The 16,424-nt window shown below is 47.2% G+C and overlaps 1 protein-coding gene across 1 annotated transcript in view; it reads right to left on the bottom strand.

The window, feature by feature from the left end:
* Positions 1-9,726: 9,726 nt before the first annotated feature.
* Positions 9,727-16,424, bottom strand: part of DLEC1 (DLEC1 cilia and flagella associated protein) — an 86,942-nt gene continuing 80,244 nt past the window's right edge. Inside the window, exons 34-37 of the mRNA XM_058183285.1 lie at positions 15,592-15,786; positions 13,218-13,379; positions 11,202-11,355; positions 9,727-9,861 (exon numbers count right to left, since the gene is read on the bottom strand). Of these exons, the coding sequence (XP_058039268.1) occupies positions 9,737-9,861; positions 11,202-11,355; positions 13,218-13,379; positions 15,592-15,786 (636 nt within the window). The 3' untranslated portion in view covers positions 9,727-9,736. The remainder of the gene's footprint in view (positions 9,862-11,201; positions 11,356-13,217; positions 13,380-15,591; positions 15,787-16,424) is intronic.

Genomic DNA, 16,424 nt, shown 5'->3' with positions numbered 1-16,424 from the left:
AACAACTCGCTGCAGGACAAGAGTTAACACTAATAGAAAAGACATTGTTGAATAGAATTAATGAAGAAAAGATGCCAAAGGAAGGACAAAATAAAATGTGAATGAAAAAACATTAATGTATTTTTTAAAAATTATTTTAAGTCATTAAATTGGATTGTTGAACTCTCTTGCAAACAAGTTATCCCGTGGCGAGTTGGCCACAGCGAATTGGCTGAGGCAGTTGTCCCATTCTGGTTCGCTTGGCCTGCTGCTCCTTCATCCACTCTTCTCAGTCCAAGCCAAGTTAAAGCCCTGCATATATCCAGGTGGTCCTTAAATTATGATCACAACTGAGCCCAGCACTTCTGTTGCTAAGTAAGACATTTGATAAGTGAGTTTTGCCCCATTTCACGGTCTTTCGTAACACAGTTGTTAAATTTAATCTGGCTTCCCCATTGACTTTGCTTGTCAGAAGGCTTCAAAATGGGATCGCATGACCCCGGGACACTGCAACCGTCATAAATACGAACCAGCTGACAATGGCCTGAATTTTGATCACATGACCATGGGCAGTGGTGGGATGCAACCGGTTTGTTTGGTGAGTGTGCACTTTCCGCGTACAGGCACCTAACGCACTTGCATATAGCGTTCAAAATACAGCAGTTTGAAGCTCGGCTTCTTACCTTCTAAGGCAGCCCCCGTAGGTAGAACAGTGGAGGTATGGAAATCAGCTGTGCCACGCAAATCGGCTGAGCCAGAAATAAGGAAATATAGACAGGGTAGGGTGGGGGCAGGTGGGTGGGGCCAGCTGATCATCGGAACTACCGGTTCGCCTGAACCAGCTGAACCCCACTCCTGACCATGGGGATGCTGCAATGGTCGTGTGAAAAAATGGTCACAAGTCACTTTTTTTCAGTATTGTATCTTTGAATGGTAACTAAATGAACCATTACCGGGGACCACCTGTATTCCGACAGTGACAAAACTGCCATCTTCATGAACTATGTGGTGGCATGCTGCAGAAGAAGACATGAAGAAAACGGCTGAGTTCTACTTGCCACAAACGTTCTAGAACAAGCCCCCAACCTGCCTGGTTTGGGGACTCAACTCATTCATGGTTCTAGAGTCAAGAGGAACGTCTGAGACCATCAAGTTTAACTTAGTGTAATGTCCAAGCAGCTGACCCAGTGGGGGTTGAATACCTGCTAAATGAGAGGTTCCCACTATCTCCAATGGCAATTCAGTGTCAACAGAACAGAACAACAGCAGAGTACAGCGGAGGGGAGGGGAGGGGAGGGGAGGAAAGGAGGAAGGGATCTTGGAGATCTTCTAGTCCAGCCCCCTGCTCAGGCAGGAAGCCCTATCCCATTTCAGAAGTGGTAAGACTGAAATACATAATTTCCCCCACCCGCCCAAGAGTTTTTAAATGGGAATGGGAGTGGTATGGCTTTGGAAAGCAAAAACATTTTTCTATTCCTCTATGAAAATTCCCCAAGCAATGCCATTTTGAATTTTCGGAAATTTCAAAAGTGGGGGAAAATGTCCTTCCTGCCTTATTTTCGTGAGGTGGAGTAAGCCCATGCGGTGCCAAAATCATTTTTCCCACCAAATTCCCAACTGTGTGGGAACACAATTGTGTTCCCTACTGGGCAATTAACAAGGATAACACAGTTACCATCCCTGGGCCAGATCAGGCATGGGACGTGCAGAAGAACTACGAGGGGCTCCTCCTGACCTACCTTGGGGTAAAACGGACCACCAGTTGGGTTTTGGTAGCTGTGCTACCTTATGGCCTCAAGGATGCCGCTACTTGGAGAGATGGAAAACACTTCAGGATACTTATGTCGTTCATCTTCAGCTTTAAAATGAAATTAAGAAGTGCTGTTAGAGTTTCAACAGATATCTTAAAAGAAAGCTAATCTATCATTCTCGACTAATCCTTGGCTGCTGCTAAGAATATTTATTCATTTGGGGTTTTTTTAATCTGCCTTTATTAATTTATTAGTAATTTTGGAAAACAAACATATTTAATACTCTTTCTTGTTTCTCCTATTTTCCCAACAACAATCCTGTGAGGTGGATTGGACTGAGGTGCAACAGAGCGCAAGGTTATCCAAATGACTTCTGTGCCTGAAGCGGGACTAGAACTCCCAGCCTCCTGATGATTAGCCCAAAGTCATCCAGCTGGATTCAAGCCTAAAGTAGCACTAGAAATCACCACCTCCTGGCATCTAGGCCAGCATCTTCACCACTTCTCCAAACTATTTATTATTTATTTATTTATTTTATTTTATTTTATTTTTATACCGCCCTTCTCCCGAAGGACTCAGGGCGGTGTACAGGCATAATAAAAACCAGCAATACAATATACAAATTTAAAATCCAATTTAAAAAACTTATTTAAATTAGCCCAATGATTAAAATTTACTCTACTAAAACCCCATTTAAAATTAATAAATTTAAAATTTAAAATCCCAATTTAAGCCAGCCCCGCGTGGATAAAAAGGTGAGTCTTGAGTTCATGACGAAATGTCCGAAGGTCAGGTATTTGGCGAAACCCGGGGAAGCCTGCTCCAGAGTGTGGGAGCCCCACAGAGAAGGCCCTTCCTGGGGCCGCCAGCCGACATTGTTTGGCGGACGGCACCCTGAGAAGTCCCTCTCTGTGGGAGCGTACGGGTCGGTGGGAGGCGTATGGTAACAGCAGGCGGTCCCGTAAGTACCCAGGTCCTAAGCCATGGAGCGCTTTAAAGGTCATAACCAACACCTTAAAGTGCACCCGAAGGCCACAGGCAGCCAGTGCAGTCTGCGCAGGAGCGGTGTTACATGGGAGCTACGTAGCTCCCTCTATCACCCGCAGCTGCATTCTGACTAACTGAAGCCTCCGAGCGCACTTCAGGGGAGCCCCATGTAGAGAGCATTACAGTAATCCAAGCGAGAGGTAACGAGCGCATGAGTGACCGTGCATAAGGCATCCCGATCAAGGAAGGGCGAACTGCCGGACCAGGCGAACCTGGTGGAAGGCCCTCCTGGAGACGGCCACAAATGATCTTCAAACGACAGCCGATCATCCAGAAGGACACCCAAGTTGCGCACCCTATCCTTTGGGGCCAGTAACTGCCACCAACAGCCAGCCGCGCTGCAGCTGACTGAATCGGGTGCCGCATCCACAGCCACTCCGCCTTGGAGGGATTAAGCTTGAGCCTGTTTCTCCCCATCCAGACCCGTACAGCCTCCAAACACCGGGACAGCACTTCAACAGCTTCATTGGGGTGGTCCGGGTGGAAAAGTACAGCTGAGTGTCGCCAGCGCACTGCTGGTATCTCACCCGAAACCACTGATGATCTCACCCAGCGGCTTCATGTAGATGTTGAACAGCAGGGCGAGAGAATCGACCCCTGAGGGACCCCACAAGTGAGGCCCCTCGCGGTCGACCTCTGCCCCCTGTCAACACCGCTCGCATCGGTCGGAGAGATAGGAGGAGAACCACCGATATACGGTGCCTCCCACTCCCAATCCTCCAACCGCGCAGCAGGATACCATGATCGATGGTATCGCCGCTGAGAGGTCTAATAGGACCAGGGCAGAGGAATATCCCTTGTCCCTGGCCCTCCAGAGATCATCCACCAATGCGACCAAAGCTGTCTCCGTTGTATCCGGGTCGGAAGCCGGACTGGAACGGGTCTAGATAGACATCTTCATCCAGGTGTTGGGGCAGCTGTCGCGCACACGGCATTTTCTACAACCTTCGCAACAAAGCGAAGGTTGGAGACTGGACGATAATTAGCCAAAATAGCTGGGTCCAAAGAGGGCTTTAAGGAGGGTCTCACCACCGCCTCTTTCAAGGCGGCAGGAAAACCCCATCCAACAAAGAAGCGTTGATAATCCTCTGAGCCAGCCTCGTGTCACCGCCTGAGTGGCCAGTACCAGCCAGGAAGGGCACGGGTCCAGTAAACATGTCGTGCCGTGAAGCCTCCCCAACAACCTGTCCACGCCCTCGGAGCCACAGGGTCAAACTCATCCCAAATGTGCTCAACAAGACGTGCCTCCTCTCCTCGCTTGATCATCCCAAATTCGGTCCAGACCGTCCCTCAGCTGAGCGATTTTATCGTATAGATAACCACTAAACTCCTCGGCTCGTCCCTGCAAAGGGTCATCCCGCACCTCCTGATGTAGGAGAGAGCGGGTCACCCGAAACAGGGCGGCCGGGCGGTTATCTGCCGACGCAATGAGGGTGAGGCGAGGAGCCGCTTCCCTCATTGCCACTAGGTAGGTCCTAGTATAGGTCCTAACAAGTGTCCGATCAGCTTCGGAGCGACTGGACCTCCAGGTGCTCTCTAGGCGCCTTCTCCGGCGTTTCATCTCCCTCAGCCCCTCGGAGAACCAAGGGGCCGGACGAGATCTACGCCGGGTCAGAGGCCGCAAAGGCGCGACACGATCCAGGGCCCCGGCCGCGGCCTGCTCCCAGGCCACGACCAGGTCCTCAGTCGTGCTGGCCAGATCCTCAGGAATGGCCCAAGCTCCGCCTGGAACCTCTCAGGGTCCATCAGGCGCCTGGGACGGAACCACCGATAGGTTCCGCCTCCCGCATGTGGTGAATAGCGGTTCGGAAGTCTAGGCGAAGGAGAAAATGATCCGACCATGACATTGGTTCTGTTACTAAATCATCTAATACCAGATCATTTAACCACTGTCCAGAGATAAAATCAGATCTAGCATGCCTCCCCTGTGTGCGAGGGGCCATCATTTACTCGAATCAGGTCCAAGGCCGTCATGGAAGCCTGAACTCCCGAGCTGCCGTTGATGACAGGCCAGCCGATGGCAAGTTGAAATCCCCATAACTATAAGTTTGGGGTCTCAACCGCCACAGCAGCCAGTACCTCCAACAGCTCGGGCAGGGCTGTGGTCACGCAGCAAGGAGCCAGGTACTATCTCCAATGGCAATTCAGTGTCAACAGAACAGAACAACAGCAGAGTACAGCGGAGGGGAGGGGAGGGGAGGGGAGGAAAGGAGGAAGGGATCTTGGAGATCTTCTAGTCCAGCCCCCTGCTCAGGCAGGAAGCCCTATCCCATTTCAGAAGTGGTAAGACTGAAATACATAATTTCCCCCACCCGCCCAAGAGTTTTTAAATGGGAATGGGAGTGGTATGGCTTTGGAAAGCAAAAACATTTTTCTATTCCTCTATGAAAATTCCCCAAGCAATGCCATTTTGAATTTTCGGAAATTTCAAAAGTGGGGAAAAATGTCCTTCCTGCCTTATTTTCGTGAGGTGGAGTAAGCCCATGCGGTGCCAAAATCATTTTTCCCACCAAAGTCCCAACTGTGTGGGAACACAATTGTGTTCCCTACTGGGCAATTAACAAGGATAACACAGTTACCATCCCTGGGCCAGATCAGGCATCGGACGTGCAGAAGAACTACGAGGGGCTCCTCCTGACCTACCTTGGGGTAAAACGGACCACCAGTTGGGTTTTGGTAGCTGTGCTACCTTTGCGGGCCTCAAGGATGCCGCTACTTGGAGAGATGGAAAACACTTCAGGATACTTATGTCGTTCATCTTCAGCTTTAAAATGAAATTAAGAAGTGCTGGTTAGAGTTTCAACAGATATCTTAAAAGAAAGCTAATCTATCATTCTCGACTAATCCTTGGCTGCTGCTAAGAATATTTATTCATTTGGGGTTTTTTTAATCTGCCTTTATTAATTTATTAGTAATTTTGGAAAACAAACATATTTAATACTCTTTCTTGTTTCTCCTATTTTCCCAACAACAATCCTGTGAGGTGGATTGGACTGAGGTGCAACAGAGCGCAAGGTTATCCAAATGACTTCCGTGCCTGAAGCGGGACTAGAACTCCCAGCCTCCTGATGATTGGCCCAAAGTCACTCAACTGACTTTCATGCTTAAAGTGGGACTAGAATTTGTCATCTCCTGGTTTCTAGACCTGCACCTTCACAATTAGGCCATTCTCTGTCACAAAGTTTCCTCTTTCCCCAAACCCCTTTGTGTCTTCCAAACTCCTGATCCCTAAGAAGACCCTTTGCCTAGGGAGCTTAGCCATCATATGCCTTCTTGTTTCAGAGGCTATGGCGTGGTTTCAATGTGCATTGGGACCGGGATGGGAGCAGCTGCGGTATTTGAATATCCAGGGAACTGAGCAGAACGTCAGGCTCTTCACACAACCTGCTGGAAAACAACCTGCTATCCGTCCTGATGTGCAATCCGGCTTTATGACTGTTGAGTGTGAACCCTCCTCGGTGGGCAGAGCTTTTGAAGTCCAGTGCCACGGGAATGAATTTGGGAACGAGGCGTAGCAAAGATCTTTGGCTTTCTGGTCTTTAAGGAAACCTATTAAAAATAGGTCCTTTGTATGAATTAATCACTAGGGTGTAAGGGGTCTACCTGTCCAATGGAGGTGGGTTGGGGTTGGTGGAGGGAGATAGGGGTACCTGAGGAACTTGACTGATCAGCAGTCTGAAATAGATTGCCTTATCTGCAGTGCTGGGATCAATGTGCAATTGGAACAAGGTTTTTTTCTCTCCCCCCCCCCCCAAGAATCCTTACTTCAATGAGTAAATTCCCTAAAGTAGCCAGTGTACTGCTTTGGGGGGTGGAGGGGAGAATAATGATTATTAGAATCCGTGAATAATCAGCTAGAAAATGGGGCATCAGTGCATTTGGGAACAATAAAAACAAACAAACAGCACAGTATTTATTACTGCTGGGCTCCATTTTCAGAGTTTTCTAGGAACTCATAAGCAGTTATTGCTGGTTTGGTTTCTTCGGGTTTTTTTTCCTCTCTCCTTAAGGTAATTTTAGTTTATCACATATTATTTTTGAAGATGAACTGGGACCAGGTATGTTTTTTTTTAAAGAGCCTTTGAATCAGTCTTGACTCCTCAAAACTACATATATAAACCCTTGCAGTCTTTAGCAACAGTGTTGGAAGGATTTTCCTTACTTCCAGGACTGAGATTTGGTTCCAACACCCAGTTGGCTTTATGACTAAAGCAGGTGAATGTGCTCTCTCTCTCTCTCTCTCTCTCTCTCTCTCTCTCTCTCTCTCTCTCTCTCTCTCTCTCTCTCTCTCCCTCCCTCCCTCCCTCCCTCCCTCCCTCCCTCCCTCTCCCTCTCCCTCTCCCTCTCCCTCTCCCTCTCCCTCCCTCAATTTAGCTCTCTATCATCTAAGGGACGTGATAGCTCAGTGGCTAAGACGCTGAGCTTGTCAATCGAAAGGTCAGCAGTTCAGTGGTTTGAATCCCTAGTAATGGGGTGAGCTCCCATTACTTGTCCCAGCTTCTGCCTAACCAAGCAGTTTGAAAGCACATTAAAAATAGGGACCAAGTTTGGTGGGAAGGTAACAGCGTTCTATGCACCTTCGGCGTTTAGTCATGCCAGCCTCCTGATGATTAGCCCAAAGTCATCCAGCTGATTCAAGCCTAAAGTAGCACTAGAAATCACCACCTCCTGGCATCTAGGCCAGCATCTTCACCACTTCTCCAAACTATTTATTATTTATTTATTTATTTATTTATTTTATTTATACCGCCTTCTCCCGAAGGACTAGGGCGTGTACAGGCATAATAAAACCAGCAATACAATATACAAATTTAAAATCCAATTTAAAAACTTATTTAAATTAGCCCAATGATTAAAATTTACTCTACTAAAACCCCATTTAAAATTAATAAATTTAAAATTTAAAATCCCAATTTAAGCCAGCCCTCGCTGGATAAAAAGGTGAGTCTTGAGTTCATGACGAAATGTCCGAAGGTCAGGAATTTGGCGAAGCCCGGGGAAGCTCTGCTTCCAGAGTGAGCCCCCACAGAGAAGGCCCTTCCTGGGGCCGCCAGCCGACATTGTTTGGCGGACGGCACCCTGAGAAGTCCCTCTCTGTGGGAGCGACGGGTCGGTGGGAGGCGATGGTAACAGCAGGCGGTCCCGTAAGTACCCAGGTCCTAAGCCATGGAGCGCTTTAAAGGTCATAACCAACACCTTAAAGTGCACCCGAAGGCCACAGGCAGCCAGTGCAGTCTGCGCAGGAGCGGTGTTACATGGGAGCTACGTAGCTCCTCTATCACCCGCAGCTGCATTCTGACTAACTGAAGCCTCCGAGCGCACTTCAGGGGAGCCCCATGTAGAGAGCATTACAGTAATCCAAGCGAGAGGTAACGAGCGCATGAGTGACTGCATAAGGCATCCCGATCAAGGAAGGCGCAACTGCCGGACCAGGCGAACCTGGTGGAAGGCCCTCCTGGAGACGGCACAAATGATCTTCAAACGACAGCCGATCATCCAGAAGGACACCCAAGTTGCGCACCCTATCCTTTGGGGCCAGTAACTCGCCCAACAGCCAGCCGCGGCTGCAGCTGACTGAATCGGGTGCCGCATCCACAGCCACTCCGCCTTGGAGGGATTAAGCTTGAGCCTGTTTCTCCCCATCCAGACCCGACAGCCTCCAAACACCGGGACAGCACTTCAACAGCTTCATTGGGGTGGTCCGGGTGGAAAAGTACAGCTGAGTGTCATCAGCGCACTGCTGGTATCTCACCCCAAACCACTGATGATCTCACCCAGCGGCTTCATGTAGATGTTGAACAGCAGGGCGAGAATCGACCTGGGACCCCACAAGTGAGGCCCCTCGCGGTCACCTCTGCCCCCTGTCAACACCGCTCTGCACCGGTCGGAGAGATAGGAGGAGAACCACCGATATACGGTGCCTCCCACTCCCAATCCTCCAACCGCGCAGCAGGATACCATGATCGATGGTATCGAACGCCGCTGAGAGGTCTAATAGGACCAGGGCAGAGGAATATCCCTGTCCCTGGCCCTCCAGAGATCATCCACCAATGCGACCAAAGCTGTCTCCGTGCTGTATCCGGGTCGGAAGCCGGACTGGAACGGGTCTAGATAGACATCTTCATCCAGGTGTTGGGGCAGCTGTCGCCACGGCATTTCTACAACCTTCGCAACAAAGCGAAGGTTGGAGACTGGACGATAATTAGCCAAAATAGCTGGGTCCAAAGAGGGCTTTAAGGAGGGTCTCACCACCGCCTCTTTCAAGGCGGCAGGAAAACCCCATCCAACAAAGAAGCGTTGATAATCCTCTGAGCCAGCCTCGTGTCACCGCCTGAGTGGCCAGTACCAGCCAGGAAGGGCACGGGTCCAGTAAACATGTCGTGCCGTGAAGCCTCCCCAACAACCTGTCCACGCCCCTCGGAGCCACAGGGTCAAACTCATCCCAAATGTGCTCAACAAGACGTGCCTCCTCTCCTCGCTTGATCATCCCAAATTCGTCCAGACCGCCCTCAGCTGAACGATTTTATCGTATAGATAACCACTAAACTCCTCGGCTCGTCCTGCAAGGGTCATCCCGCACCTCCTGATGTAGGAGAGAGCGGGTCACCCAAACAGGGCGGCCGGGCGGTTATCTGCCGACGCAATGAGGGTGGAGGCGAGAGCGCCGCTTCCCTCATTGCCACTAGGTAGGTCCTAGTATAGGTCCCAACTAGTGTCCGATCAGCTCGGAGCGACTGGACCTCCAGGTGCTCTCTAGGCGTCTTCTCCGCTTCATCTCCCTCAGCCCCTCGGAGAACCAAGGGGCCGGACGAGATCTACGCCGGGTCAGAGGCCGCAAAGGCGCGACACGGTCCAGGGCCCGGCCGCGCCTGCTCCCAGGCCACGACCAGTTCCTCAGTCGTGCGTGGGCCAGATCAGGCATGGGACGTGCAGAAGAACTACGAGGGGTTCCTCCTGACCTACCTTGGGGTAAAACGGACCACCAGTTGGGTTTTGGTAGCTGTGCTACCTTTGCGGGCCTCAAGGATGCCGCTACTTGGAGAGATGGAAAACACTTCAGGATACTTATGTCGTTCATCTTCAGCTTTAAAATGAAATTAAGAAGTGCTGGTTAAAGTGTCAACAGATATCTTAAAAGAAAGATAATCTATCATTCTCGACTAATCCTTGGCTGCTGCTAAGAATATTTATTCATTTGGGGTTTTTTTAATCTGCCTTTATTCATTTATTAGTAATTTAGGAAAACAAACATATTTAATACTCTTTCTTGTTTCTCCTATTTTCCCAACAACAATCCTGTGAGGTGGATTGGACTGAGGTGCAAGAGAGCGCAAGGTTATCCAAATGACTTCTGTGCCTGAAGCGGGACTAGAACTCCCAGCCTCCTGATGATTAGCCCAAAGTCATCCAGCTGGATTCATGCCTAAAGTAGCACTAGAAATCACCACCTCCTGGCATCTAGGCCAGCATCTTCACCACTTCTCCAAACTAGCTCAAATCTCAGTGGAAATTGCTGATTATTTACTCATTTTTTAAAGAGCCTTTGAATCAGTCTTGACTCCTCAAAACTACATATATAAACCCTTGCAGTCTTTAGCAACAGTGTTGGAAGGATTTTCCTTACTTCCAGGACTGAGATTTGGTTCCAACACCCAGTTGGCTTTATGACTAAAGCAGGTGAATGTGCTCTCTCTCTCTCTCTCTCTCTCTCTCTCTCTCTCTCTCTCTCTCTCTCTCTCTCTCTCTCTCCCTCTCCCTCTCCCTCTCCCTCTCCCTCTCCCTCCCTCAATTTAGCTCTCTATCATCTAAGGGACGTGATAGCTCAGTGGCTAAGACGCTGAGCTTGTCAATCGAAAGGTCAGCAGTTCAGTGGTTTGAATCCCTAGTAATGGGGTGAGCTCCCATTACTTGTCCCAGCTTCTGCCTAACCAAGCAGTTTGAAAGCACATTAAAAATAGGGACCAAGTTTGGTGGGAAGGTAACAGCGTTCTATGCACCTTCGGCGTTTAGTCATGCCGGCCACTTGATGACCAGACGTCTTCGGACAGTGCTGATTCTTCAGCTTTGAAATGGAGATGAGCACCGCCCCCTAGAGTCGGGAACAACTAGCACGTATGTGCAAGGGGAACTTTTACCTTATCATCTATCCATGATCTATATTATCTATCATCTATCTATCTATCTATCTATCTATCTATCTATCTATCTATCTATCTATCTATCTATCTATCTATCTATCATCTATCTAAAAATAATTCAAACTCTCTGTATCAAAATGCAGATAATTTCTTCAATTCTGATTTTAGACCAGCTCTTATTTCAGAATTTGCAAAAAAAAAAAAAAAAGTGGAATTTAAGAGAAAGTTCTCCCTATAAGGAACTCTGCATCAGCACAAGGAAAACCAGTTCGACCATTTCTCTTACGCAGGAAAACTGCCCAGTAGCTTCTGCATCCACTGCGGTTCGCCAGAAGTGCCCCTTCAGACCTCGTTTGGTTAACTAGGCAGGTCTTAAAATCAATCGTTTCGCAAGCAAGTTCAAGTACTGGGATGGTCAGGTATGCAGTCAGGGGGAGCACCTGCAACGAGATCAAATGAGGGGACCATGAAAAACTATTTTGAGAAGGCTAAGTTCTTCCCCGGCTGTCCTTTGTGGGATGGAAAAAGAAATATTCTAGTAAATATCTTAAGGCGGGGTCTTAGTGTGAGCTTTGCGGGCAAAGGCCTCTGGAAGAAACATAATGGCATGGTTGTCGTGTACATCATGATGTCATCGCACCAAATTAAATGAAGAAAGTCTCTGAAAACATGGCTGTCCTTCCAGGCCTTGGGGCAAGATGGTAGCTGAACTCTATAGCAGGGGTCTCCAACCTTGGCAACTTTAAGACTTGTGGACTTCAACTCCCAGAGTTCCTCAGCCAGTAAAGCTGAGTCTTAAAGTTGCCAAGGTTGGAGACCCCTGCTCTACAGGATGTGGACTTCAATTCCAGAATTCTCAAGCCAGCCTTCTGGGAGTTGACCGCACGTTTGGAAATTACCAAGGTTGAGAAATACTGTTCTAAGAATACCTAAAATCTGTTTTTCATTTTTTATTCTCCTTACCTGTTTAAAGTATAAGCTAACCAGAATTGTTTTGAATAAGGTGGACTCTAAATTGTATTAAAACAACCAACCAACAAATGGATATTTTGCTTCACTTGCAGAAATGCATTATGTGCAATAATTGTAACATGCTCCAGTGGTTGATTTTGTTTCAGTGTAAACCACCTTTGTGCATCTGATAAATGGACTTGCACTTCACAAAGCTTTTAATAAAATATGATAGTTGGAAGAGAATTATTAGTCTCTGCTTCAAGCAAACTAGATGAATAGTGGCCATATCTGAAACCAAAATAAGATGCAGGAAGTATTTTCCAAAAATACGTTTTTCGCAAAACCCATCCAACCCAAATGCTTGGCAAAAAAACCAGTAGAACTATGTACAGTGGCTTCCAGAAAATAGATACCTTCTTCTCTCATAGTCCAGTAAGCAATATTCTATATCAGCAATTTAATATTGAACATTTATTACCTTCAATACCAACAGTTTTCTGGATAGATGCAAGAAATCTAATTAAACTGATGACATTTTGATTTAAAAAAAGAAAAAGGAGAAGGGAGAAAATTCAGAATCAGCTGCTTGGTGCTGAGCAAAGGCTCAGCTCTGCATATACCAAGAAAAATGGATTTATGAAAGGCCGTGGAGGAGCTGCAGCTAAAAATGGTTTAATAGTCCATTCTGATAGAGATTATGTCATCATGCAAGCCTTCCAAAATTCCCATGGATGGTAGCAATATCAATAGTACTTAGATTTATATACCACTTCACAGGGCTTTACAGCCCTCTTTAAGCGGTTTCAGAGTCAGCAAGATGCCGTAGTCTGGGTCCCTATTTAAATCGACCTCGGAAAGTTGGAATGCTGAGTCAACCTTGAGCTGGGGAGGATCGAACTGCTGGCGGTGGGCAGAGTCAGCCTGCAATTCTGAATTCTAACCACTGGACCACCATGGCGCTGAAGATATGCAAGAAAGTTGAAGACTTATCTATTCTTCCGAGCAGGACTGGCATAATATGGGTTTTAAATTGGATTTTAAATGGGGATTTATATAATGTCTTTTATAGTTTTAATTTGGCCGAGGTTGAATAAGTTTTTTAAATGGGTTTTATTGTATATTGAATTGTATTTTTATCTGGCTGTTAACCGCCCTGAGTCCTTTGGGAGAAGGGCGATATAAAAATTAAAATATTATTATTATTATTAAAATTAAATTAAATATTAAAGTAAAAGAATTATGGGATTCACCCCAAGGGAGCCCTATTATGTCCTTCTGTTGAATTTGTCATCTGCATGAACCTGGACAAATAAAAATGGCAGCCCGTATTTTCCCCGCTTCCGCTTACCTGTGTAGCTTTGTTGCTGTACTCGATGATAAGATCTTGTTTAAACTCCAAGATTTTCTCCCCGCTATCCTCCTGGATCACTTGAAGCCCTGTTGGCTGACGGTCCTCTGGGAGATGTTGGTAGGTGAGTAACTCAAGGGTTGTGAGAAATGAGACTTTCACCTATGAAGAACCAGATATAAAGGGCAAAGCACAGAGGTAAGTTCTCAGGGTGGCTAAGAGATGAAGAAACAGGCAACTGGATTACAGGTAGTCCTCAACTCAGGCCGAAATTTTTATTGCTAAACCAGACATTTGTTAACTGGATTTTGCTCCATTTTACGATCTTTCTTGCCACAGTGGTTAAATGAATCACTGCAACTGTTAAGCTAGTAAAACGGCTGTTAAGTGAATCTGGCTTCCCCATCAACTTTGCTTGTCAGAAAGTCACAAAGGGGATCACATGACCCTGGGACACTGCAGCCGTTCATAAGTATGAAACAGTTGTCAAGGGTCTGAATTTTAATCACATGACCCTGGGGATGCCACAATGGTCCTAAGTGTGAAAAACAGGCGTAAGTCACTTTTTCAGTGCCGTTGTAACTTTGAGAGGTCACTAAATGAACTGTTGTAAGTTAAGGACTGCCTATATTGCTGATTTAGTCAATTTCAATAACTGTACCGTGCAAACGGCACAAAGATGTTTTCCGGGCCAATCCTTTGACTAGAAGACCTCCTGTCCAACTCCTTGATTGGTCTATGACAGGGGTCACCAACCTTTCAGACCTCAGGGACCACTAAATTCATAATTTTAAATTCTGCGGACCACTAATATGATCTGCCTAATGACTGGGTGGGTGGGCGTGGCTAGGTGGACATGTGACTGGGAGGGTGTGGCCAACTCAATGTCACTCACATCAAGGGGCACCTCGCCAGCCTCTACTTGCCCCTCCCCTCCCAGCCACTCTTCACCTGCCCGCCGGGCTCCTTAGGGCCTCAACAGGAAGCAGTTGTTGGAGCTAAGCAGCCACCACGAGAAAAAGTTGGCAAAACAGCTCAGTTCAAATTGGATCTGGCCGAGAAGGAGGCTCGGCAGAAGCACCTCTTTGAGGACTAGGAGCATAGGCTTTCCAAGCAGAGGAAAGACCTGTGGGAGTGCAAGGCCAGGTACCGGCGCCTGGAGGCTCAGCAGGCTGAGATGGTCAGCCAGGTCCAGGCCATGATGCAGTCCCACTGGAATGAGGCCCTCCGGTGCGTCACCACCAGCAGTACTTCCCTCCAGCCTTCGTCCAAAGCCCGGCACCAGGAGGCTGAAGCAGACCCCAAGTTGGAATTTCTGTCCTCCCCCTTTGATCCGCACAAAAAGACCTCGAAGGGGGAGACTCTGCAGCAACACAAATGTTCATTGCATGTATCTGTCTCAGGGACCATAGTTTGAGAACCCTTGATTTAGTGTTATATAAAAAATGCAAATATTTTTCCTGTGGACCACCAAAATTTTCTCGCAGTTGGTGACAGCTGGTCTATGAAAACAGTGAAATGTTTTAATATTTTCTTTCAGACTACAAGGGAGAGAAACTGGGAGAGAAAAATGGACCATAGCAAGAAGACGATTTCTCCTGTCACATCAGCCTTTTGAGGAGCACTGCAAATCTCTCGGCGATCAATCCCTTCTAAATTTAAACTCATTTTAATTTATTTATTTAATTAAATCAATCAATCGGAACAGAGCTGGAAGGGACCTTGGAGGTTTTCTAGTCTAACCCCCTGCTCAGGCAGGAAACTTTATATGGCTCGACATGAATGGCTGTTCGGTCTCTTCTTACAAGCCTCCAGTGATGAAGCACCCACAACCTCTGGAGGCAAGCAGTTCCACTGGTTAATTGTTCTAACTGTCAGGAAATTTCTCCTCAGTTCTAGGTTACTTCTTTCCTAGATTAGTTTCCATCCGCTGCTGCTTCTCTTGCCTTCTGCTGCTTTGGAAAATAAGTTGACCCCTTTCTCTTTCTGGCAGCCCCTCAAATACTGGAAGACTGGTATTACGTGACCCCTAGTCCTTCTTTTCTCTAGACTGGCCATGCCCAAATCCTGCAACCCTTCTTCGTATGTTTTAGTCTCCAGGTCTTTAATCAGTCTAGTTGTTCTTCTCTATACTTTTTCCAAAGTCTCAACATCTTTTTAATAATATGGTGACCAAAACTGGATGCAGCATTCCAGGCGTGGCCTTACTAAGCGGTGCTAATACTGATTTTAATTCTAGGCCTCTGTTTATACAACCAAGGACTGTGCTAGCTTTTTTGGCTGTCGCTGCACACTCATGGCTCATATTTAGGTCCACCTGGATCTAACCCAGTGTGATCCTGAGCTGCCCAACGTCCCTCGGACAAGACTGTACCAGCATATTTTCTAAGGTGTAGAGCAACAGGTGTGTTCCTCCTTCATCTCTTTCACTATGAGATGTTTTCAGGCTCTTCGCAGGGTCCACACTGGATATGGAGAAGGGAGTGGATAAAATAAGGTTGAAGGCCAGAGGGGTCTCTGTGTTATTGGTGAGCTTCACATTCAGAGTGGTGGCTGAGCAGGTCAGCACCTGAAGGAGAAAATATACAGAATCTGTTTACATCACTGCATTTCAGACATGCAATTTCTAGGACAGAGACCCTTCCTTTTACCTGGTCCCCTTGCAGGACTTCCAATACCCCAAATGAAGAGACGAGGTGGCGCAGTGGTTAGAATGCAGCATTGCAGGCTACTTCTGCTAACTGCTGACTGCCAGCAGTTCAATTCTCACCGGCTCAAGGTTAACCCATCGACCTATCCTTCCATCCTTCCGAGATGGGTCAAATGAGGACCCAGATTGTTGGGAGCAATAGGCTCACTCTGTAAACCGCTTAGAGACGGCTGGGAAGTACTGTGAAGCCGTATAAGTCTAAGTGCTATTGCTATTGCTACTGCAATTTGGCAGCTACTGGTAATCCTCAATTTACAACCATTTGTTTAGTGATTGTTTAGAAATTACAATGGCACTGAAAAAAATAGCAAGACATTTTTCACATGACCGTTGCCACATCCCCATTGTTACATCATCAAAATTCTGACATATTTATGACGGTTGCGGTGTCCCGGGGTCACGTGATCCCCTTTTGCAATCTTGTGACAAGCAAAGTCAATGGGGAAACCAGATTCACTTAACAATTGCATTGATTCACTTAACAACTGTGGTAGGAA

Source organism: Ahaetulla prasina, chromosome 4 (assembly GCF_028640845.1).
Source record: "Ahaetulla prasina isolate Xishuangbanna chromosome 4, ASM2864084v1, whole genome shotgun sequence".
NCBI classification, from domain to species: domain Eukaryota; kingdom Metazoa; phylum Chordata; class Lepidosauria; order Squamata; family Colubridae; genus Ahaetulla; species Ahaetulla prasina.
Note: the sequence above shows the minus strand (reverse complement) of the source record. Positions and strands in the feature narration are given on the sequence as shown.